General features: G+C 53.8%; 1 protein-coding gene across 6 annotated transcripts in view; it reads left to right on the top strand.

Moving 5' to 3' along the window:
* SCN5A (sodium voltage-gated channel alpha subunit 5) overlaps positions 1-7892 on the top strand; it is a 93968-nt gene extending 86076 nt beyond the window's left edge. For all 6 annotated transcript variants that reach the window (XM_087870105.1, XM_087870103.1, XM_045798219.2 and 3 more), the window contains 2 exons: positions 738-1008; positions 4332-7892. In XM_087870105.1, coding sequence (XP_087726231.1) covers positions 738-1008; positions 4332-5572 — 1512 coding nt within the window. In that variant the 3' untranslated portion in view covers positions 5573-7892. The remainder of the gene's footprint in view (positions 1-737; positions 1009-4331) is intronic.
* The last annotated feature ends 17579 nt before the right edge of the window (positions 7893-25471 follow it).

Here is a 25471-nt window from a genome sequence, read left to right as displayed (position 1 = left end):
ACCCTCATTCACAGCCTCTTCTTGGCAACCCCTGAGTGAGACAGATGCAGCCCGGAGTCCCCTGGCAGTTGGCATCAGGAGGGACACTCACTCCCCTGCAAGGCTGACTTTCTTGCCTGATCAAGCCATTCTCCAAAAAAGTTGGGGGGGGGTCAGTACTCAAAGTAATTAGGTGACATAGCTAGGAAGTGACAGTCCCAGGTTTTTAATCCAGTTCATCAATTTTATCTAATTCCTACCCTTTCACCATGCTTTGTTTTGCGTTAGTGGCGGGGGGTGTTCACTTATTTATAATTTTCTCTCTTTCCCCAGATAATCTGAGGTAGCTAACAATTAAAGACACATAAATATAGTTAATAGAATAAACAAAATCAATTCCATAAAGGGTGGAGAAAATTTGTTGACCCGAGGGCTGATCCAATTACTAGGATTGAACTTTAAATTTGACCTTGAGCCATCAGACAGTGGGTACAAGGAGAAGCACAGTGAACGATGATGTGCTAGGGAAGCTCAGGGAGGAGAAATCCCTTCCTGAAGGTTCAGAGACTTCAGGGAAGTGGGAGCCTGAGGGCTGGGCCTGGAAGCAGGAGAGCCAGGCTGTTTCAGCCTCCTGTCTTCTCCTCTCACCCCACAGTCTCACCAGAGGGTGGAGTAGCAGAGTGCATGGTCTGGGCCGAGAGGCAGCAACAGGCCTGTCTGACGTCCCTCCTGAGCCCATCTTTTACCCTTCCTTTCAGAACAAGTACCAGGGCTTCCTGTTCGACATTGTGACCAAGCAGGCCTTCGACGTCACCATCATGTTTCTCATCTGCTTGAACATGGTGACCATGATGGTGGAGACAGATGACCAGAGCCCCGAGAAGGTCAACATCTTGGCCAAGATCAATCTGCTCTTCGTAGCCATCTTCACAGGCGAGTGTATCATCAAGATGACTGCCCTGCGCCACTATTACTTCACCAACAGCTGGAACATCTTCGACTTCGTGGTTGTCATCCTCTCCATCGTGGGTGGGTATGCAAGTCAGCCTTTCCTGCAATCCTGAGTCTGTACGTAATGCGAAGTATACTAGGCTCCTTTGTTCTTTTCTCTGCATTCCACACCCCTCCCTGTCACACACACACACACACACACACACACACACACACACACACACACTCCCCTCCACAGAGAATTTGTCGAGGAAGGCCCACTCAGGCCAGGGGGGCCATCCTGGGAGAGGAGCCAGCACACCCTCCATGGGACCCTAGAACACAGCTCTCTGCTCTCTGTGAGAGCTTCAAGGATGAATTTGGGAAAGGGAGTAAAGGCTGGGCAGGCTTCCCTGCCCTCCCAAGGGAAAGATTAAAGTAAGAGGCTTTCTCAGGGTGAGGTGAGTCTCCAGGGATTAGAGCAGGTGGCCCTCTAGGACAGAAGTGATCCCTGGAGTTGGAAAATTCTAGAGTCTAGCCACCAAGGTGTGTGCCAGATACCTTCAGACATCACCAGCCTCACACAATTGACCTTATAATGTCTACATTGAGGCAAGGAGATCATACAACTAGGAACAGAAGAGATAGGATTCACACTTCATCTGTTTGGGCTGCTATACCAAACACCAGACCAGGTAACTCATAAACACCAGAAATTCATTTCTCACAGTTCTGGATGCTGAAAGTCCAAGATTAAAGCACCAGCATAGTCATGTCTTCTGGTGAGGGTCCTTTCCCTGGTTCATAACCAGCACCCTCTTTGCTGTGTCCTCATAAAGTGGAAGGGGCAAGGCAGCTCTCTGGGGTCCTTTTATAAGGCACTGACCCCACTCACGATGGCTCCACCTTCATGACCTAAGCTCCTCCCAAAGGTCTCACCTCCAAACATCATCATCTTTGGGAGTTGGGATTTCAACATACGAATATGTTGGGGGATTCAAACATTCAAACCATAGCACACATCCACATCTGTTTGACCTCAGGACCCAAAAACCTTTTTTTATTTTTGCTATTTATTTATTTAATTATTTATTTATTTATTTATTTATTTATTTATTTATTTATAGAGTGAGTGTGAGAGCAGGGAGGTGGGAGGGACAGAGGGAGAGGGAGAGAGTGTTAAGCAGGCTCCATGCTCAGCGCAGAGCCCAACACAGAGCTCCATCTCACAACTCTGAGATCATGACTGAGCAGAAATCAAAAGTCAGACGCTTAACTGACTGAGCCATCCAGGTGCCCCCCCTTATTTAAATAGCAATTTTATTGAGATACAATTCACATACCACGAGATTTACCCTTTAAAGTTTATGATTTAGAAGTTGCTAGTATATTCACAGAGTTGTGCAACTATCATTACACCTGATCTAGAATATTTTCCTCACCCTCAACAGAAACTCTGCACCCTTTTAGCAGTCACTCCCCATCATCCCCTCTCCCCAGCCCCTGGAAACCACTCATCTAAAATTTTGAGGGACTGCCAAACAGTTTTCCAAAGCAGGTGCACCAGTCTACTTTCCCACTGTCAATGTAGGAGGGTTCCAATGACGCCACATCCCCACCAACACTCGTTACTGTCTGTAATTTCTTCCCATAGCCGCCCTGGCAGGTATGAAGTGATCATCTCCTTGAGGTTTTGGTTTTCATTTCTCTAATGACTAATGATGCTGAGCATCTTTTCATGTGCTTATTGGTCACTTCCCGTTGTATGTCTTGGTCTATAACAGAAGGGCTATCTTGGAGAAATGTCTATTCAGATCCTTTGCTTAGTTTTTTAATTGGCTTACTTATGTTTTTATTGTTGAATTGTAAGAGTTCTTTATATATTCTGGACACCAGTCCCTTACCTGATACACAATTTGCAAATATTTTCTCCCATTCTGGGGGTCGTCTTGTCACTTTCTTGGTTGTTGTCCCTCGAAGCACAAAGTTTTTTGTTTTGATTAAGTCCCAATTTATCTATATTTTTTTCCTTTTGTTGCCTGTGCTCAGAGTCCAAACTCTTGACCACTCCACCCCCGTGAAACTCTGCCGTGGGGTGGCTGACTTTCCTCTTTCTGCCATGTACATATATAGCCTGTGCCTTTGGTGGCCTCAGAGGGAAACTCGGGGGCTGAGGCAGGGGCTGCCGTAGCTGCAGCTCGAAGCTGGACACAGGGTCAGGAAATGCTCTGGGAGGTCCCAGGCAGGGGTGAGGGCAAGCATGCCCAGTGGGACTGGTGGAAAGTGTTAGAGAGTGCAGGATGTCGGCAGCCACGAGGGGCTGATGAGGGGCTGTGTTGGGAAGATTTGGGAGGAGGTGCAGCACATACCTTGGGAGCACCTACTGGTCCCGGTGCCTGGCTGTACTGGAGGGGCTCGGGTAACAGCTCGACTCGGAGCCGGAGGGTCTGAGTCGAGTCCCAGCATCTCACTGATGAGGTGACAACTTGGGTCAGTTACCTCACTTCTCAGTTTCCTCTTCTGGAAAATGAGGATGATGGTGTCTGCTTACCTCCTCGGGTGACCGGAAGGGCTAAATGGATGGATATAAAATGCTCAGCCCAGTGGCTTATTGACAGTAAACACGACACATGACAGCTGGTGACATGCTTACATGAGGAGTCTGGAAAGGTCACTTGGGCCAATACAAAGCAGAGTTTATTTCACTCTTTCTCCTATAACTCATATGCCTGCTTCTTAAAACTCCAAACCTGTAGTTGTCAATAGAGACCAATGGGGTGGGAAGCCCTGGAAGCTAGCAGGATTGGGAGGGTGGCAGGAACTATCTCAGAGAGTCTGAGTTGTGACAGGCGCAGTGTGGTGGGGAATATGGACTTGTGGGCCAGTGCCTCTTGCCCTCAGTGAGCGCATGAATCATCTGGACTTTATTAAAACGCAGTGGGACTGGGGGGTGAAACTAAGAGTCCACATTTCTAATAACCAGCTCAGGAGATCCCAGGGCTGCTGGTTCTCAGACCACACTTTGAGTAATGAGGAGCTGAAAAGCCCAAGTTCTGGTCCCAGTGAGGCCACCCAGATGCTGAGCAAGTCCCTTGAGGTCTCAGAACACAGGATCTAGAAGATGGGCCCAGTATGGCCCTAGTGTGCAGGTATTCTCAGAAGACTAAGGGATGAGAGGTCTGATAAAGCACTTTGCAAGAGGTGTGGGTACTGTGGGTGCTCATTTTCTGGATCATAGGTGAGAAATGAAAGACCCAGAGAGGTGGAAGGACGCAGGGTCCTTGCATGCCTCAGTCAACCCGGTCCTCCTGAAAGGTCCCCTTCTCCTAAGCTCCTTGCCGTACAGAGACCCATCCAGTGATGCAGGGCTGGAGGGAGGACAGAGGTGCATGGGTGGCCACGGTCTCTGTTGTTTCCCATAGGTACTGTGCTCTCAGACATCATCCAGAAGTACTTCTTCTCCCCAACGCTCTTCCGAGTCATCCGCCTGGCCCGAATCGGCCGCATCCTCAGGCTGATCCGAGGGGCCAAGGGGATCCGCACGCTGCTCTTTGCCCTCATGATGTCCCTGCCTGCCCTCTTCAACATAGGGCTGCTGCTCTTTCTGGTCATGTTCATCTACTCCATCTTCGGCATGGCCAACTTTGCTTACGTCAAATGGGAGGCTGGCATTGATGACATGTTCAACTTCCAGACCTTCGCCAACAGCATGCTGTGCCTCTTCCAGATCACCACGTCAGCCGGCTGGGATGGCCTCCTCAGCCCCATCCTCAACACAGGGCCCCCTTACTGTGACCCCAATCTGCCCAACAGCAATGGCTCCCGGGGGAACTGTGGGAGCCCAGCCGTGGGCATCCTCTTCTTCACCACGTACATCATCATCTCCTTCCTCATCGTGGTCAACATGTACATCGCCATCATCCTGGAGAATTTCAGTGTGGCCACAGAGGAGAGCACCGAGCCCCTGAGTGAGGATGACTTCGACATGTTCTATGAGATCTGGGAGAAGTTCGACCCGGAGGCCACCCAGTTCATCGAGTATTCGGCCCTGTCCGACTTCGCAGATGCCCTGTCCGAGCCGCTCCGCATCGCCAAGCCCAACCAGATAAGCCTCATCAATATGGACCTGCCCATGGTGAGTGGGGACCGTATCCACTGCATGGACATCCTCTTTGCCTTCACCAAGAGGGTCCTGGGTGAGTCTGGGGAGATGGACGCCCTGAAGATCCAGATGGAGGAGAAGTTCATGGCGGCCAACCCATCCAAGATCTCCTACGAGCCCATCACCACCACGCTCCGGCGCAAGCACGAGGAGGTGTCGGCCACCATCATCCAGCGGGCCTTCCGGAGGCACCTGCTGCAGCGCTCCATGAAGCACGCCTCCTTCCTCTTCCGCCAGCAGGCGGGCAGCAGCGGCCTCTCTGATGAGGACGCTCCTGAGCAAGAGGGCCTCATCGCCTACATGATGAATGAGAACTTCTCCCGGCGCCTCGGCCCGCCCTCCAGCTCCTCCATCTCCTCCACGTCCTTCCCACCCTCCTATGACAGCGTCACCAGGGCCACCAGCGATAACCCCCAGATGCGGGTGTCCGACTACAGCCGCAGTGAGGATCTCGCGGACTTCCCCCCGTCCCCAGACAGGGACCGTGAGTCTATCGTGTGAGTGTCTGCCCGGCTGGCCAGGACGCACTGAGGGGCAGCCTGTCGCACTGTAGCAAACGTGACTGCGGCCACTAGCCAGCATTTGCTGGGACCTTCCTTGCTTCAGGCTCCGGGTGTGAGAGATGGGCCTCAGCCCCGCAGGTCGACGAAGCAGAGCTGTGTGGCGCCCACATTGACAGCCAGAAGCAGGTGGCTGAGCTGACCGTTCAGGGTGGCCTGTCGCTGGAAGCCCTGCACACACCGGTGGTGGGGGCCAGTCAGGGCACACCCTGGGGCTCTGAAAAGCCACACCATCCCAGCTGCTGAGGAGAACTACAAAACTGAGACTGTAGATGTTGTGAATGGGCTTTCATAAATTTATTATATTTGATATTTTTTTACTTGAGCAAAGAACTAATGTTTTTTCCATGGACATCGGCAGCAGTTCACACTGCCTTTTCTTAACTCCAAACAAGAGTGTCTGTAGAGCTGCCGGAACTCTGTTCTCAAAGCAAAAGTGAAACCTAGTGTGGCTCCCGCAGGCCTTCACTGCTGGGGGCCGGAAGGGGCTCCCCTGCTGCTTGGGCTGCGGTGCCAGGAGGTCTGAACCCCTTTCCTCGCCCAGGGTGTGCACAGTGTCCACACACAGAGGCCAGGCTCCCCTCAGTCAAGTGTCAGGCAGAGGGGTTCTTGTCAGTGGGGGCTCACTCTGGCCTTCCCTTGTCCTCTGGGTCCTGTTTGCCCCCTGTGATTTTATGCAGGTCATACTGGGGTCATTTTGACAAAAATACAAGGCTTCCAGAAGAGAGTGGCCTGGGTGCCAGGGCTGGTCCTAAGCGCTGATGTTGCCTTTTCTTCCCAGGAGAGCCTGGCCTTCTGCACGAGTATTAACATTAAAGGGAAGGGCACAAGGGAACCAGCCCCATGCATGGCCTGGCCCCCAGCTTGTCCTTGCTCCGGAACCCAGCAGGCCCTGCCCCGCAGGCCAGGAAGAGGAGTCTGAGCCCTGTGCCACGAGAGCTAAGAAGCTGAACAGCCCTCTGCCGTGGGGCGCCAGCCCATCTGAAGAAGGGAATCTGTTGTCGTGACCAGGGCTATCGTTCCAGACCTTTCTGCCTCTCACCATGTGTGTGGGTGGGGGGTGGGGGGACTCCTGTGTGGTGTCCAGCAACTCTCCAGATGGAGTGGGGAGGGCAGTGTGGGCCCTGTACTGGGAAGGAGCCTGGGGGCTTGGGCTGCCCTGGGAGGGGAGTGAACTATGGGCAACCTTGGGAAAGGGAGCCGTGTGGTGCCAGAGCAGCCCCTGTGGCTCAGCCTGGGGTCTTGGTGGCACCCACCCGCAGGACAACCTGGGGCAGCGTCCAGGCTGTCCACAGGTCTTGTGAGAAGGCCTTTTCAGGGAAAAATACTTTTTCTAGTCCAATTACCCCCAGGGCCTCTTGAGCTGCTGACAATCCTATTTAGCATATGCAAATCTTTAAATGCAGAGCCCTGTCACCCTGAGAGTGACAGTGTTGGCTGGCGGAGCCTGAGCAGGCAGGGGCTCAGCCGCCCGTCCCAGCTCTCCAGCAGAGCCGCCGCCCGCTCGGGGCAGCCCGGAAAGCTGGAAACGCTGCTCCTCACCTACCTCGCCGAGCTGTCGGAGGGCTGGACGTTCGTGAGCTCGTGGCAGTGCTGAGGGGGCACTGCCGGCGAGTCAAGTATTACGTTTCTTTTTGTCACCCCGAGTTCCCTTGGTGGCAACACTAGCCCCCACCCCACCCACCCCAGTGATTTCTCTTCTCCCGTGTTCCCCTTGAGTCCAGTGTGGGACATGCTTTTGACCGTCCCAGACACACTTCTCCGAGTGGAAATCTTATTTTTGTAGCTCCCTGTGCTTTGCTCGCAAGGCTCGGAGCGGCGTGTGACCCTCCCTGGCACTCAGCGCCCACTGCAGGGGCAGGAATGCTGTTTGGGAGGCAGGCCGGCTGGCCGTCCAGCTGGCCGGAAGGGGGATGTGGTTTCGTGTGTGTGTGTGTGTGTGTGTGTGCGCGTGTGTGTGTGTGTGTGTGTGTGTGTGTGTGTGTGTGTATGTGTGTGTGGACGGCCCGGGAGCCCTGAGACAGGTGCCTGGGGCTGTGGCTGTGGCAGGGTGAGCTAGGCCCAACTCCTTAGCTTTTAGCGTGGCTCTCATTTTTTTTTCCAGAACTGCACGATGACCAGCAGGAGGGGAGAAGAGGGTAGGCAAAGGAGGGAGCATCAAGTGCCAGCTGTTGTCTGAGCTAATCGAGCACTTCTCACCAAACTCCGTGTATAAATAAGATAACATATTTTTAAAACAAACCAATAAATGGCTTACATGACCTGGCCTGGTCTCTGTTCTTGTGATTTGACAAGGGCAGCGGCAGAGGCCCAACGAGTCCAAGAGGAGGTCTCCTCCTGAACCAGCCCGGGCGACTGGTGGTGGTGGTGCAGGGGGGGCAGGATGAGACCCCGAGAACCACGTGGACTTCCCCTCATTTTCCCAGGAGAACAGCTGGGAGTGTGGCTGGTCCAGGAAAAGTGGGGGTACCTGGGTCTTGCCTTCCAGGACTCCCATCTGGGGCACTGTGGAGGGTGAGGGCCACCACTTGGGGCTCCCACGATGAGGAGGGTTGGGAAGAGGGAGGTCATGGAGAAGAGCCAGATGGTCTGTGTCAAGACAGTCTTGGACCCGTGGCTCCTGACCCTGGCTTCCTTGCCCTCACCTCCCCCAGGCTCCTCAACGCTGCCCCAGCGCCCCACCAAAAGTGCTCTGCAGCCAGCAGAGGCCTCCTTGTGGCTGGCTCTCTGTCCCAGCATGCGGGTCCGCTCACAGCATCTAACTCAGCAGACAGCAGCCCCCTCTGGGGGTGTTTCCCAGGCTTTCCTCCAGGCTCTGCCATTGCCTGCTTGGGGGACACATCCTCTGGGATCTGACTGAATGACCCTGGGCCCACTTCCAGGAAGAGAGAACAGGAATCACCCTCTGCCCCCTCCCCCTCTGGTCAAGTCTCCATCTGGAGCCCGGTTCCCTCCACTGTGCCCCAGGCTGGCACATCCGGCTTCCTCCTGGGACACCAGCACGGCTGTCGAGCCCAGCCACCCAACACTCAGCTGGTGCGTCTCAGCCTGAACCCCACAGCGGCCATCTTCAACCTCAGGCTCCTCCCCGCCCCCTCGCCAGCCCAGGCCCTGCTGCTGCTGCCTTGTCCAGGTCCTTCCCTTGCTGCTCTAAGGGGCTCAGGGGCTTCCCTTCCTCTATCCTTGTCCGCTCCTGACCGCTCAGCTACCAGAGTGTTTTCATCCAAGATGGCTGCCTCCTGGATAAAACCCTTCACTGGCTTCCTGTTGCCTCGGGGTCCAGGCAAGCGGTGCCCAGGCCTCTAGCCCCGCCAACCTCTGTGACCGCCTCTCTCTCCAACCCTCAAGGACCCAGGCTCTTTGTCCTGGAGGCCCTGCCAGCTGCTGTTCCCTGCACCCAGAACACGGGCCTCCTCTCCACTCAGCCCACAGGCCTCATCTTAACGTCACCTCCTCTAGGAGACTTCCCTGTCCGCCCAACCCCCCTTCCCCATCACTCGTCCCCACTCTAGGTACTGCCCTTGTCACAGCACTTAATACTCCTTATTGCAAACACCTGTAAAGCCCATTTTGTTCCATTTTGTTCAGTGGACACAATCTTGCCCTGACCCCGGATGAAAGCAGGGCTGATCCTGTGGCCGTTGGGCTCATTCTTGGATAAAACAGCAGCCTACAGCCACGCTGCAAATACGATCTCAGCCTGGGCCCAAGACTGCCCAATCCCACAGAAGAGTTGGGGCGGCTCCCGCCCTCCACACCAGGCAGGCAGCTCAAGGGGACCCTCCGGGGCGGCGGGCGGTCTGTGGGATTTTTGGAGACTGCTTGCCGAGACTTCTCCCTGCAATTTCCTGAGCCCAGGAGGTGTGCTCTCTTCCAGGGGCCCCTGATTCCATGCGCACCTGTGAGTCCACCCACAGCCTCATTCTCCACGTCCCTCGACCCCTCAGGTGGCCCTGCTGTGGTGGCATGCACCAACCTCTCTCTGCCACCTGCCACCTCTGGTCCAGGAGAAGCACTCAGAGCACCTGCCCCACCCCCCCACACACACATGCTGGGGTGCAGCCATGCCCAGCCGCAGCCTGCTGTACAGCCCCCACCAGAGCAGCTGGCCCATGACCCCCTCCATGTCCCAGGCAGTCAGACCCCATCACCCGTCCACCTGAGCTTCCTCAGACTCAGTGAGGCCCCATCCTCCATGTCTCCAACATGTCAAAGCTCTCCAGGAAGGCCCCCTGTGGACCTGGGGAAAAGGTTGGCACATTCCACACAGGCCCACCGCTGATGGGAGGCCACAGCGTCCTGGAAACAACGGGTGACGGTTCTTTCCAAAGAAACCCTCCCACAGCTCCCCCAGCCTCCACTCTCTTGGACCCCTTTTTATACCCTTGATGTGACTATGGGCAGTCTCAGTGTCCGGCACCGTTTCCCTCAAAAGCATCTGCACGTGAGAGACAGGGGGTTTGATATCCTAAAACTCTTGGGGTTGGTCCTTTGGTCAAAAGTGGGGCAGAAGCAGTCCAACCTAACGTCCTGTGACACTTGTCTAATCATCTTTCTCCAACCAGACCAAGGTTTTTCAGAGGGCGGGCCACATCCCAGCGTAGCAGGCCACCACCAGCTGTTCCAACAACAATGTCAGAATTTGAAACAGCAGTGTATCCTCCGTGGTGAGGCTGAGTGTTGTCGTGTGAAAGCGCTGTTTCAGATAGATAGATATCTCGGGTGGGTACCCATGTGTACAGTGGGGAGTGACGGGAATGTGTTTCTTACAAGAAAGCAACCCGAGGACAGGGTTCATGGCTGGTCTCGTCACCATGCGGCCGGGACCTAGCTCAGTAGCTGGCGTGGCAGGAGCCCCATAAGCGTTGGTGGAGGGAGAAAGGCTGGGACACCCGCTCTAAGCTGGGAAGGGTCAGTCTCGTCTCTGGCAAGCTCCAGGACACGATGGCTTGGTCTGGGCTCAGGCAGTGGCTTCCCTATAATTCTCAAAGCCCAGGCTTGGCATCTGGGTTCCTGGGCCCCTTGTGTGTGGTCTTCCACAGAGGCCTGCAGTGGGCCTTCGCCTGGCATGGCACAGGGCAGGCTCCTCTGGAGGGAGGCACGAGTGGGGCCGCAGCTGTCACCGGGCTGTTGTGGGGTGAGGCTGGGGTCCAGGCAGCGGATGGCTCTGAGGAACGGATGCCGGCTCCTGTGTCAGAGGGAAGGCATGCAGCCCAGAGAGCTCAGCCCTTGGCAGGGAAAGAGATGCTCCTGGACAGACGTCAGCTCTCACCCTGGGGCCACGGCTTTGGCAGCCACCCTGCCCCGTGCCAGTGGCTCCTCTGCCCTCAGCCCTGGCGGCCACGAGACTCGAGCCCTGGTGCCCGGAGGCTGGGAGGGCGGGAGGGACAGAGACGGAACGGGACAGAAGAGGCAGGGCTGCTGCTGGCTTCGGGAGGCCACAGCACCGTTTCCCTGCAGCGGGCCTCCGCACCGCTGCCCAGGCCCTAGCGCGCCCAGGGCTATGGCGCCACTCACACCTGTGCCTGGAGTGGGTTAGCGGGAACGTCCGCTGAATTCGCTGGGCTCCTCTCCTCCACTTGACTACTTCCTGGCCTCCGCGTCCCCTGCCCCTTTCTCACAGGCAGCCCCACCTGGCACTCTGTGTTCCCCTGGCAGGTCAGGCATGGGGCCATCTGACATCCTCACCTACATGGAGACACAGGCGGGTTCACACACACACGTGCACGCTCGAGGCGCTATAAGCTGGGTCTCCACTCTGGGGGCAGTGGTGTGACATCGGGAAGATGCCTGAAATACCAGGAATGAACCTCAGGCTTCCTGTCCCAACCCCCCGGGACCAGGGGCCTCAGGACATTCCCAGGACAGAGGCAGGCAGACAGGCCAGAGGGGGCGGCCAAGGGACTTTGTTTCGATATTATGCTCAAACGCTGGCACTGCCAAGTTCTATCTGGGGGACCCCAGGGAGACCACGGGGGCCCTGCCAGAGGCAACACTCTCTTGCAGGTGTCCCAAGTCAGCCTGAGCATCGGGGTGGGGGCTGGGCCAGTTGGAGCCCAGCACGCATACTGACCACCCTGACAAGCACTTCCTCCCATGCCAGCTCACGGGGCTGGCATCCCCGGGCAGCTGCCAGGCACCTGCTGCCGGAGAGAAAAGCCCATCATCCCAGCCTTTGTGGAGAGACGGACTGGCTCGGATTCCAGAAAGGCGTGCAAGTGAAACAGAGCCCCCCTCCCCGGATGTGGGCTGACCAGCAGGCGGTATGTCCTGTCCTCCTACCCTGCTCCGTGCCCAGCCTCTGTGGGCAGAGCCTCGGGGAGCGGGCGCTGGGATTTTAAGTACAACCAGCCAGGGGGCTGAGCTTGCCTCCAGCATTTGTTCTCGGAGGAGCCGTATGTCCTGGGGGACCATCTGTCTGCCATGCAGTCTCTCAGGCTGCACCCCCTCTTCCTGAAGGCCAGGCACCAGCCTGGCTCTGGGTGCAAGGCTGTGGGAAGAGCTGCGGGACGGCTGAGGGCCGGGAGGGCTTGACTGAGAAGAGAGGCTGGCTTCACAGAGATAATTGGGCCTCCTGTATCCTGTATCAATCCATCACATTTACAGTCTTCTCTCCAGACAGGAGGCAATGAGGAAATGACAGAAGCCAATCAGGCTAATAAATAAAGAGTAATAGAATAACCAGTATGTGCAGCCCATTCCCTGCACCCCAGAGCCAGGAGCAGGGCTGAGCCCCTCCCCTCTTTCTCTGTCTTGACTTCAGCCACAGGACCCAGGGGGTGGTTAAGACCAGTCCCCAGAGGGTAGGGGTGAGGGGAGGAACAACTAGTTTTCCAGCTGCTCAGCCCAAAATCTTGGCGTCATCCCTTCCTCCTCTCTCTCTCTCTCACACCCCCCACAGCCAATCCCACAGGAAATACTGTTGGCTTTACCTTGGAAATATATCCCAATCCAACCACTTCTCAACACCTCCACAGCCACCACGCTGGGCTGAGCACTGCCTGCTCTTGCCTGGATTCTTATAAGGGCCTCCCAGCTGGTCCCTGCCACAGACCGCTCCCAGCACGGCAGCCGGCCGCACCCCACAAATGCTCAGCACAGAGGTCTCCAGGGCCCCCCTTGCACTCAGACAACATCCTGAGCCCTCTGCAGCCCTCCGTCACACACACCCCTGCTCCCCAGGGCCTGTCTGAGCCCTCCACAGCCGTGTCTCTCACACCGCTGCAGCCACCCTGCTCCTTGCTGCCTCATCCCAGGCTGAGCACGCCTCACTGTGGGACTTCAGCACAGGCTGTCCCCTGCCTGTCACCCTCTTGTCCCAGAGACCAGCACAGCTCCCCCTCTCTTCAGGTTTCTTTTGTCACTTTTGCAATGACGCAGCCAAGATCATCCTACCGTCTACCCTGTGCAGCCCACTGCTTCTATACTTGAATCAGGTTCAGCGAGGTCTAATTTACATACCATAAAATTCACCCTTTTAAATGCACGGTTTGATGAGTTTGACAAATGCAGAAGCAGTAGAGCCACCACCAAAATCAATATATCAAACATTTCTATCACGTCAGGGAGGTCCCCAACCCTTGCGTCTGGCACCTGCTGAGCTGTTTTCTGTGCCTGTAGATCTGCTTTTTCTGGAGCGTTCTTATAAAAGGAATAATACTGCGTGTAGCCCGTGCCGTCTGGCCGCTGTCACGCAGCGTAATGCATCTGAGCCTCGTCCGTGTGTTGGTTGGGTGTGTTAGCTCCTTCCCATTGAATGTATCGCATTACATGGCTGCACCACAGTTCACTTTGCTTGTAAGAGCTAATGGACTTTTGGGATGTTCAGTGTTTTGTTATCACGAATGACGTTGCTAGGAACGTTTGTACACAGGTGTTGGTGTGGACACATTTTTTTATCTCTTGGGTAAATCCTAGAAACTGAATGTCAGGGTCCTATGACTAGCGTATGTTTAACTCTACAAGTTAGCAAATGTTCTCCAAAGTGGCTGGTCATCGTTCACCGCCACCTGCAACGAGAGTTCCAGTGGCTCCGTCTCCATGCCAATATTTGGTACTGTCAATCTTTTTCTTTTTTTCTTTAATTCTGGCCATTTGAGTGGGTGTATCCTATAATTTTAACTTGCATTTCCCTGATGACTGATGATGTTGAGCATCTGTTCATGTGCTTGTTGGCCCCTGTCTCTTCTTTGGGGGAATGTCTGCCATTGTAGGGAAGGAGCTGCCAACAAACATTTTATATATTGACCCTGTCATTTGAAGGAGCAAAGTGCCCACTCAGCATGAGCCCATGCCATCGCTCTGCATGGGCTTGCTGTATAGTCTGGAGTCTCGTCTCCCATCCTCATCTGCGAGATGGGTGTAACAGGAACACGAAGGATGGGGAAATTAAGACATGAGAAGAGTTTACAGCAACCCCCAGTACATAGTAAGCACTTAGCAAACCTCCAGTGTAGTGATGATGAGTACTATTACTAACCCCTGGGTGACTTGCTCCTGTCAATCCCATTCCCCTCCTCAGAGCCCCGGGTTTTCTCTGTGAGTAGTTGGCACCATCCCCAAGGCCCTTCTCCAGTAACACCCCCTGATTTTGTGAGTTGTTCTCTCAGGTCCCTTCCTCCACCCAGGGGCGCCCCCGACAGCCACGCAGCCCTGGGACCATCACCACACACGCAGCACCGCACAATGGCCTAGGGCCAGCTCCTCAGCCACCAGTGAGAGGGACCATGAGAAACAGGAAGGAGTCTGAAGAATAGTTGGAAGGCAGATGACACCAGACAGGACCAACAGACCCTGGGAGTCTGGGAAAAGTAGTGTGGCCTTGCAGGGACACCGCCCGTGCTCCACAGTGGCTCAGCATGCTCTCCCCCCACCACCCTCTCCCCACCCCAGCCCTCTCCCTAGCTCAGTACCATAGGTGGGCCACCAGGCCTCCATGATCCCCACTCTCACCCCAAGTGACCTCTGGAGGAGAACTGGGCCCCCTCCTGGGGGATGGAGTTGGGATGGGGCGGGAGTAGCGGGAAGGCAGCCCACACAGGTCTGGGGCTGGAGCCAGGGTGCCATGGGGAGTGAGGAGGAGGTGGTGAGAGGATAGCCCAGCAGGCCCAGGGACTGCCTGCCTGCGCGGTGATGGGGGAAGCTGCGAGAGCTTAGGGGCTGCAGGCCCGGGGGTTCTGGAGGCCAGAGAAGGAAGGACAGGAGGCACTAAAGGGCAGGGGTACAGGAAGCTCTGCACCCCCCCACACCCCCCACACCACCCCAGTCCTTCACTTCTACTCACAAGCTCTTCACGCTCATTGTCACCTCAGTTGTGGACAGCCCCACCCAGCCTCCCCTGCCACCAGCCCCTGCCAAGACTGCCCTGGCCTGCTCGTGCCCTCCTCTCCCCGGGGTGAGTCACCACCTCAGAGCTTCCCTCACCACACGCCTGCTGTCAGGCCCCAGCCACGTGCACACACACACACACCCTCAGCTCATCTCTCTGCTCCCAGGTCCCAGCTGAAAACCACTCAGCCCCAAGGATAGCCTCACCATGACGCCCTGTGCCAGCTCTACCTGGGATGTGGCCAAGCTGCCCCCTCTTTCTCCTATGGAGACCACCATGTTTGCAGGATAAACAAAAGCTGAGCAGTGGCCAAGGCCCAGCCAGCAGGGCTGATGCCAGTGATACACGCCAGGAGTGAGTGGCAGGAGGCCTCAGAGCCAAAGGGGTCCCCTTCCTCACTCACTCCCACTGAATGATGTCAGCCTCCACAGAGGACCAGCTGGGGAAACGGTGGCATCCATCCATTCTTCCTTCAGGGACACGTACCGCGCATCCTACAGCTTCTGGAGTTCGAATAATGGGCAAAAGCAGACAAGGCTCCTGCCCGCGTGCAGCTCGCAATCAAGCTGGCGAGGCAGACGTTAACCCCAAGATCCACAAACTAGGCCTGCGTCTAGTCACAAAACCGGGGGTCGAGGCTTGGGGGAGTACAAGTGCAATGAGCAAGAACATCCAGGTGGTGGAGTACAAGGAAGTGAGGGTCTCCTGAAGACACGGCATTTTTGTTTTCCTGAGTAGAGTGCTTCCAGGCAGAGGGAAGAGCAAATGTGAAGGTCTTGATGTAGAAGGAAGGGGGGCTGATTCCAGAAGGAAGATGGTGCCTGGGGCTGGACCCAGACAGTGAGAGAGAGCTGTCCCCCCACCCTTGCCCCGCCCCTGCCCCGGGGAAGGCCTGGGGCCCCACGAGGCTGTTGATGAGGTTTACTCTCTGTACTTCATGCTATTTGGGCAAGGGCATGGTTGCTGAATGGGTGGTACGTTAGTAAGACGCCGCCTCCTGCTCCAACAAGGTTTGTGGGGGACAAGAATGAATGGGGAAAATAGGTCAGTCAGGGGCCTCTGTCAGGAGAGATGATGGTGACTTGAACCAGGTTGGGGACTGTGGAGATTGAGAAACTTGGGAGCTATTTCAGATGCACTATTGGAAGACAGAGCACCCAAGAGTGGGTGGGGAGGCTCCTCTAGCCTCTGGCTAGGACAGTGGGGAAGGTGCCACAAGGGGCCTCCTGGGCTGGCCCTCAGGCCTCCTCCATCTGCCCCAATGAGCACTTAGCAAGTAGGATTCATTGGGGGCTTATTGTATTTAAAAATTAATTTGAGGCCCTATCTTCTCTAATCCTGTCCTGTGTCTACCATAAGAAGCATGAGCTCAAAAAGGACAGCAAGTTCCCAGTACCTGCTTGAGGTAGTCACGCATTGCCAGGTCACTGTGAATGCACCTGTACAAACTGCCCCCCTGTGCGTGAACTGCCCCAGAGCACAGAGCACAAAGGTGCCCTCAGGCTGCTTTCAACTCTTTCTATTAACCGATCAAGAATTTACATGACATATCCCCTCTTGAGGGGACTTTGCCTTCAGCTTGAATTATTTAAAAAACAAAATAGGATTTGGGGTCTACTGCCACATCGCTGTTGAGGACACTCAGACACCCCACGGGGGCCAGCTCAGGCTACCAGAAGACAGTACCATTCCTCAAAGTCAAGGGGAGCCCAGTGAGAACCCCTACCTTGACTCCTCTCTAGGTGATGGTCCTGCAGATAGACAAACCCAGGCCGCAACCAAGATCACAGTCAGAATCTCAGCACGCTGGCTACTCTGGAAGTCCTGACAGCAGCTTCACTGCATGCTGACGTCAGCCCTACCCGATGAAACACAGGCAGGCCCTTGCTGGAAACTGCAGCCACCACCCCAGACTCCTGTTTTCCTCCGGATAATTTCATTTTAGAAGGCTGTGGCCCAAGGCCTTTATTGTGGGTCCCCAGCTCTACCCCAATAGGTTTCCTTCCCTTGCCATCTCAAGAAGGAGCAGCTGGATCTTTTCTTCCCTTCCTGAAGCTTGGGTCCCTTCTGTAAATTGATGCACTTCCTCCAGGGGCCAGCTTTGCATACCAGGGATCTCAGGGAGGGGAAGACTTGGATCTAGTCTCAAAGCAGTTAACTAACTCTAAGTGGGGGACCACGGCTACCCACTCACCCCACATTTGCATAACTGAGAAAGCAAGTCAAGTTGCCTTCACTGGACTCAAGGTATCTTCCTTTAAACACTACCTGTACCTGCCACCTGTGGACACAGCAAGTGGGCTGTACTGGGCCGTTAATCTTCCCTGCAGGCCCCAGGACCTTGAGGAGGCTTATTTAAAAAGCAGACCTCCAACAGTGCCCCTTCCCAAACTCAGCACAGGCTTGGATCTAAGTGCTTTTCATGCAGGAAAAAGGAAAGTTTCCAGGTGGAAATCTTCCAAATGTGTCTTCCCCAATCACCTTGTCACCAGACTGTTCTAAGCAAAAACTTTCTCATAAATTATCTTTGCCTTTGGCTGTTCACACACAAAGGTCACATAGTTGTCTGCCTCTGATATCACACACGTAGCTGGGGAAACGGTTTCAGAGGTTCCCACAGCTGGACTCTCCAGAGGAATTCTGACCAGGAAAGGGGAGATGAGGTCATGATGAAGAGGGAAAGAAGGAAAGAGAAAGCGAGCAAGACCCAGAGAGCTAGACAGGGAAAGAGGACTCTCTCTCCAGGTCATCTTGCTCCTTTCTTCCTTCCATCTCTAACTGCAGCTTCCTCGGCATTCCCCCTGCCATCCCATGCAAGTGAACAGATGATAAAAACCATTAACCAGAAGCAATAATACGCCAGTGTCAATGAGCACACGCAGCACCCAAATCTTGGTTTCTAAATACCATTCTCCATTAAAAGGAAACAGGACTCCTTGGTGAAGTGCCTGATTCATTGCTAGAGCAGAGAAAATACAAGATGAGCCTGGAGCATGTCATTTCAGAAGGAAAGAGAGTGCTTAAAGACTGGCAAGACGTCAAGAGACATGGAAGCCAGTTTGAATGGGCCAATTAGTGGAGCTTGGAAGGAATGATGGAGTCGAAAATCACCAATGGATGAAGACTAGTGGGTAAAATTATCTCTCACGGTAACTTCTTAATTGCAAAGAGAAACATAGCAGTTGTACCCAGGGGGAATTTGGTGCACACCACCTAAACCAAGTGACCAAAGACAGCATCTCTAACAACTGGGAAACTGGACACTGGGAGCCTCCCCATGTGATAGTCAGAGGAAGACACAGTGTCACCCTTCGTGGTGATCTTGCCAAAAATGCATAACCTGAAACCAACCATGAGGAAACAGCAGAACAAAATTTGAGCAACATCATTCCACAAGATAACTGGCCCGGACTCTTCAAAAGTGTCAAGTTCAAGAAACACAAAGAGAGCCTAAGGAATTCACCCAGATTAACGTGACAACTAAATGCAGTGGGTGACCCCGGAACAGGAAAAGAAGAGACATAAAGGAGATGTGATTGAGACAACTGATAAAATTTGAATATGGACTGTGGATTAGTAACAGTATTATATCAGTATTAAATTTCTTGCTTTTGATAACCATACTGTGGTTTTGCAAAATTCTTGTCCTTACCAATACACACTGAACTATTGAGGGGTAAAAAAGCATGGTGTCTTCAACTTACTCGCAAGGGATTCAGAAAAAATAATGTGCATGTGTATGTGTGTATACATGATGTATACTATATATACAATACTGAATGTAGAATATATTATATACACATAATGCAGAGAGAGAATTATAAAATAAATGGGCAAAATATGAATAATTGGTGAATCTCCATCAAGGATATATAGAAATTGCTTGCAACTTTTCTGTAAATTTGAAATAACACCAAAATAAAATTTACATACATCATAACAGTGGCCAACAATTACATGCCACCCACTCTGTGCGGGGCACTGTTCAAATACCTTACATGTCTTAACTCGATACTTGAGTCCTACAAGATGCATGATCATCTTCCCTTTACAGAGGAGGAAAGGAGGCAGCTGTTTTGTAGCTTACCCCTACCTGGCAAGCTGGCAGAGCGGGGATCGGATGCCGGGCCAGCCCACCTGGCTCCACAGTCTGTGCTCTTAGTCGGTGGGCTCCGCAGCCCCTGGACAGGAGCGCACATAGAGGACCAGCACACCTGACACACACACATGCACAGGTGGGCTGCCTGGCACCAAATCACTGGGGCCTGAGGATCAAGAGAATCTTCAGGTGTGAACTCGGAAGAGCACCTTTGAGAAAGTAGGAGGGAGTTTGGTGCCTTGGGTCAGGGGCCTGCACAAAGACCCTCCTCCCAGGTTTCCTATGGCCCCTGCCCAGCCCTATTTGTCTTCTCTTCCCCCCCACTTTTTAAAAATAGATTTTATTTATGTATCAGAAAGAGAGAGAGAGCACACACGCAGGCAGAAGGAGAAGCAGGCTCCCTGCTGAGCAAGGAGCCTGATGTGGGACTTGATCCGAGGACCCTGGGATCATGACCTGAGCTGAAGGCAGACACTTAACTGATGGAGCCACACAGGTGCCCCCTCTTCCCCTTTCCTACAGCCCCAAGTCTTATGTCTCTTCTCCCAGTGCCAATGCCCACAAATGCAAAAGTTAGGGGTTTCTGTCCTCGGCCTTCTGGACCTTGGCTGGGGCCTTGGAGGAGAGAAGGGGGGCCCAGCTGGAGCAGTGAACCCAAAGCCAAGGTTAAGGGAAGACAACCGAAAGCTGATGGCCAGGGACTGGAGGAGATGTTATGAGAAGAGGACAGAGAAGGACCAGCCCTGAGGTGCACCCCATGAGAAGCAGGGGGTTCCCAGACCCCAGCACCATGGCCACTGCAGGAGCAGGCTTGGCTGGGGGGTGGCCATCCTCCTTGGCACTTGGCCAGAAAGGACTGAGGGTGGTCTGTTCCCTACCACCCGAGGAGACTGAGGCCTCACGGGCAGGGGCAGAGTCACCAAGCCTGAGCTGGGCTATCAGGAGGATGGCAGTCTGGCAGGGAAATGGTGGAGGGGGAGGAAGACGCTGACGTCTGAATTCAGAAGTGGAGTGGACCCCCGCCATCCCCTCCCTGCTGAAGGGCCTGTCACAAGGCGGCCGTGGCTCACACCTGCTTATCAGTGCTGGGGTGTAGACAGGGTGTCGGGGATGGGAGATAGGGCTGGGACAGGGCTGTCCACACCGACCTGCTCTGCCTCCCTCATTCACACCTCCTCAGAGGCCCCTCAGCCCACTTACCCACTGCGGCCTCCAGCCTCCCTCAGCAAGCCTCCGGCAAGCCGCCCCTGCGGGCTTCCTTTCCTGAAGGAGCACTCCACCCTCGACAGTGAAAAGACACCAAACAGGGAGGGACCCGGGCAACTGTCCAGCCCATCCCTCACTTCGCTGACAGGGAAACCAGGACTAAGGAGACGCCACTCACCTAAAATCATATTGCAGGTACATGTAGGAGCCAGAGGTAGGCTCTGACCCTAAACCAGAGCCCAGCAGGGTCTGAGCCTCAGCCTGGGAACACATGAGGCAGGGGCCAGGGCCATAGCGAAGGGGGAGTGAGAGGCACATTCATCCTGCGGAGTGCCATGCTTTTCAAGTTTCGGCCTCACGTAGGGAGAGGGAGCATACATCATATTGCCCTAGGCCCCACTGCCTGCGTCGGAATGGCAATGAATGGCAAGGGAGGAAAGCCCCCCTCTGAAATGGTGGGCAGACAGGGGAGGAGAGGTGAGGGTGGCGTGGAGCACATAAAGCGAGAGGCCAGAGGGAGAAGTCAGGGGCCCGGCGTGGGTGGTGGTAGAAAAGGAAAACCTCTGTTCTGCCAGGTGGACTCGGGCCCCAGCTGTGCCGAGGCCTCAGATGAGCTGGTGAAGCTCAGGGAAGTCAAAGCCACTGCCTGCCACTGTCCCCTCACTTGTAGCCTTGGAGATCATTTGGGTGGAAAGGTCCCTGGCATGACCAGAGGCAGGACAGTTCAACTCCTGCCTCTCGAGGAGCTGGAGCTGAGAGACAGAGGGAGGGACTGGAGGTAATTCCAAGATCCTGGTTCTGGGGAGGAGAAAGGGTGGGATCCCACACCTGCACCCAGCTGGAAGACCTAATTTTAGCTCTGCTTCCCCAGGACCCAGCACACGAAACCCCCTCTCCTACTCTGACTGGCACCTCCTCGCTCCCATCTTCCCAGCGGGGCGGGCTGCCTCAGACCAGACACGGGCCCCACAGAACCAGAGTAAGGGTGCTTTGGGGGGAGCCCTGAGAACCCCAGCCTACTGGAAGCAGTGCCCAGCACGCGGCTGTTATCCAAGACACAGGTCCCTGCTCTGCTCTACTCACAGCAGCCGGCCCCCAAGCACAGAACCTGGGCCTTGGCGGGAGACCAGCGCACATGCCTTCCTGCCTCCTCTGAGCCACCTTCTCCACAGCTGTCCTCACTGTCCTCATCTGGTCTCACTGGTCCCTGCTGGGGGACTGACTGACCCATCAGCCGCACCCTAGTGCCCACATTTCCCGGGTCCCTCACAGAGACAGTGCTCACACTGGGACTCAAGCAGGATCATCTCAACTTTTCTGACTTGTTGGTAACTCCAGAACAATTTTTTTAAGATTTTATTCATTTGAGAGAAAGAGTGTGTGTGTGTGTGTGTGTGTGTGTGTGTGTGTGTGTGTGTGTGTGTGTACAAGCAGGGGAAGGGGCAGAGGGAGAAGGAAAAGCAGACTCCCCGCTAAGCAGGGAGCCTGACAGTGGACAGTGGGGCTCGATCCCAGGACCCTGAGATCATGACCTGAGCTGAAGGCAGACACTTAGCCAAATGAGCCACCCAGGTGTCCCAAACTCCAAAACCTTTTTTGAGCATGTACTACTTCTAGAACCCTCCGGAGGCCCCAGAAAGGAGCCTCTCCATCATTTGCCTGCTTCTTGTGAGTTAGCGGGGACTTGCGGGCTAAGATGAGCATGACTGGCTGAATTACAAAGCAAATTAAAATAATTCCGACAGCCTTGTTGTAGGGCAGAGGGATGGAGGGCAAACGTTAGATTGAGAGCCAGAACACCTTCTTCCTAAGTCATACATTCCTGGAGTTTGTCTCCTCACTTGTGAAATGGGATGAAGAGTAGCTAGCTATTCGAATGGTGGACTGAATCAGCTCTGATGTGGGAGCACTCTGCAAACTGCAAAGCAGTGATAGTCGAAAGGCTGGTAGCTGCACATGTGACGGTCTCAGGACTGGGGAGAGACAGAATTCCTTCCACCCGGTCCAGAGCCTAACACTGTATTAAGATCAGGCCCTGTCCTTCTTCACCTTCTCAAGACACGATGACCTTCATCAGTCACTGTCTTGGTCAGTTCAGGCCGCTATAACAAAATACCACAGACTGGGCGGCTTATAAACAATAGAAATTTATTTCTCACAGCTCTGGAGGCTGACAAGTGCAAGATCAAGGTGCCGGCAGATTCAGTGTCTGATGAGAGCTCGCTTTCTGGTTGGGCCAATCATTCTGCGCTGTCCTCACATGACAGAGGGGCAAAGGAGCTCTCCGTGGTCTCTTATAAAAAGGGCACTAATCCCATTCAGGAGGGCGGAGCTATTCCCCTGCCAAAGGCTCCACCTCCTAATACCTTTGGGAGGGGGCTTAGATTTCAGGTATGAATTTTAGGGCGACACAAACATTGTCTTTGGCAGTCGCTGATAACAGGAATTCATAGTAACTGGCTACCATTTATTGAGGACTTGCCCAGGTACATGTTAGCTTAGTCAATCCTCAAACGATCCTGCCAGTCGTCCTCCACCTGTTGCCAGATGAGGAACCTGATTTAGAAGGACGAATGAGGTCAGTTGCAGGAGGCTGCCCAGGCGGTAGGTGGGAAGATGGGATGGGGACCCACGTGTGCCTCCATGCGTAGGGAGGTGTCCAAAGCGCTGGCCCAGCTGTGCTGTGCATACCCAGAGGCACAGCCAGCACTCTTACTGTCCCGGAGTGACTCACAAGCAAATGGTGACAGAGACTTATTTCTGCATTGTGCAGTCAATTCAGTGTTGTTTCCCTTTTTAAAAAGAACTGGAAAAGAATTGAACTTAGAAAATATCAGAGCACATTATCATGCACATTATCATCACATGACTCTTGGGTGAGTGTGTGAAGCAGGTTGCCATATAAAATGAATTTTTTACCAAAGGGATCTTCTGTGGCTCTGTCTCAGTCCATGTTTTTAACCGACACTTTGAAGCCTTGTTTACCCAATCTTGCAACCTCAAAACCGGAGGCAGAGCTAACATGTCAGATGGCCAAATCAGGATCATCAAGAGTGGGAACTCATTTAAGATGGGTAGAAACTCTAATAAGATGAAATCTTATCAGTAGGGAATACACATAACCCCGCATTTGTGTTCCAAATATTGTGTGAGTGCATGATGGGAAAGTGACTTGACAGTAGACCACGTGAAAACGACCTGGAGCAGTTCGCTGGACCAAGTTCCACACAGACCAACAGTACAGTGAGAAGAGTGGAGTGCGCCTAATAAGGGAGCACTCAATTCAGCTCTGCTATCACCTCATCTGACGCTTTGCCCAGACGTAGCTGCCACACCACAAAGGCCACATAACACCATGACGGTGGCAGCTCTGAAATTCATGAATGCCTGAGCGTTAGGTGAGATGCTCTGATGTCTTTATGACCTTCCTATCTCTGAAGTACTATCAGCTGGGGGCACCTGGGTGGCTCAGTTGTTAAGCGTCTGCCTTCAGCTCAGGGCATGATCCCAGAGTCCTGGGATCAAGCCCCGCATCAGGCTCCTCCACTGGGAGCCTGCTCCTTCCTCTCCCACTCCCCCTGCTTGTGTTCCCTCTCTCGCTGGCTGTCTCTATCACTGTCGAATAAATAAATAAAATCTTTAAAAGAATAAAAATAAAGGACTATCAGGTGAAAGCAGGTGCCAGCCAGCTCTGTGTAGCCTGGGATGGCCATTAGGGCCTGTAACTGATGAGTGAGTTGCAGAGCAAGTTTCAGCTTACTGTTATGAAGCTTGATAATAAAGGCAATTGGGTACCTGGGGGCCCATAGTGATGGAAGAAAATTCTCCTTTCATGTTCATGAGCTCAAAGCCCACCTTTCCAGAGGACTCTCGTCTAGGGAACATGTGTGTTGGTGGAAAGTGGTGGCAAAGTGGGGTTTGGTCTGGCTCCAAACTCTGGAGGCTCATCAGAATCAGCAGTGTTTTTGTTTAAAAAATACAGATTTCAGCCCCACATCTGACCTACTAAGTCAAAATCTTCAAGGGTGGGGTTGAAGAATCTCTGTATTTTTGAAGCCTACAAGGCAGGCTGTTCTAGATTGAGAGACTAGACATGACAACAAGATACAGGACACAAACCTTGGCTGAGACCTGGATATTCAAAAAAAGTATAAGATTTTGGGGAAAATCTAGGCAAACTTTAAGACATTGTTCATTAGATGATACGGAATTCTTGATAATTTTCGTAGATGAGATAATGGTATTCTGGAAATACAGGGAAATGTCTTTATTCTTAGGTGATACATGTCAAAGTATTAAAGAATGAAGTGTCATGCCCATAACTTTTTTTTTTAAACCAATGAATTACTTTTAAATGGTTCAAGAAAAAGAGAAAGCAAATGGGACAAAATATTGAGGGGAGAGGGCATTCTTAACTCTCCCTTCAACTTGTCTGTAAGGACATTTTTCAAAATAAAGTCGGGAAAAATTAAGCTAGCTAGGCCCCTCTGATGAGCCCAACATGAGGCCCACTGGACAAGACAGCCTCTGCTGTTCCATCTGGCCTGAGAGCCTGAAGCCTGAGGTCCGAAGCTGACTGCACCCTCTGTGGCTTATGCAGCTAGAGGTTCTGTGTGGACAGGGTCACAGCAGACTCGAGTTGTGCAGTGTGGCATTAGGCCACAGTGACCCCTACAGGTACTCTGTACTCGGGCCAACCAGACCCTAGGCCATAATGGCATGTCCAGGAACACTAAGAGAAGTCCATCCGTCACATCCCCACTGCACACCCCAAATTACACGTGGTCCACATCGAAGTCTGGTTCAGGCACTTGGCTCGCTCTAATGACCTATGGGTCAGTCCCTGGAGAAGCTGGACTGGAAAAGGCAGCACTGGATCTCCTGATGGATCATCTCCATGAATGACATCCAGGAAGGCAGGCCGGAATGAGAGGGGGGGCATGGAGGCAGGCAGGAGCAAGAGTGCCACGCCAGATGTGAGGCACCCCCTGACTAGTTCCGGCAGAATGAACAGAAGGAAGGACCAAGGACGATGATGGAGTGTGCCCAGAAGACATAAGGGCACACAGGGGCAGTCGTGAAGGACTGAGCAGAACGGGCTGCTGATGTGAGTGACAATGACGTGCTGAGGCAGGGTCATTCCAAGAGTGGGGCTGCTCCAGGCTGAGCCCAGCCCTGAAGGGGTGCTCCTTCAAGATCACACTATG

This window comes from Ursus americanus, chromosome 20, assembly GCF_024610735.1.
Source record: "Ursus americanus isolate L20-20 chromosome 20, mUrsAme1.1.p, whole genome shotgun sequence".
Taxonomy (NCBI): domain Eukaryota; kingdom Metazoa; phylum Chordata; class Mammalia; order Carnivora; family Ursidae; genus Ursus; species Ursus americanus.
Note: the sequence above shows the minus strand (reverse complement) of the source record. Positions and strands in the feature narration are given on the sequence as shown.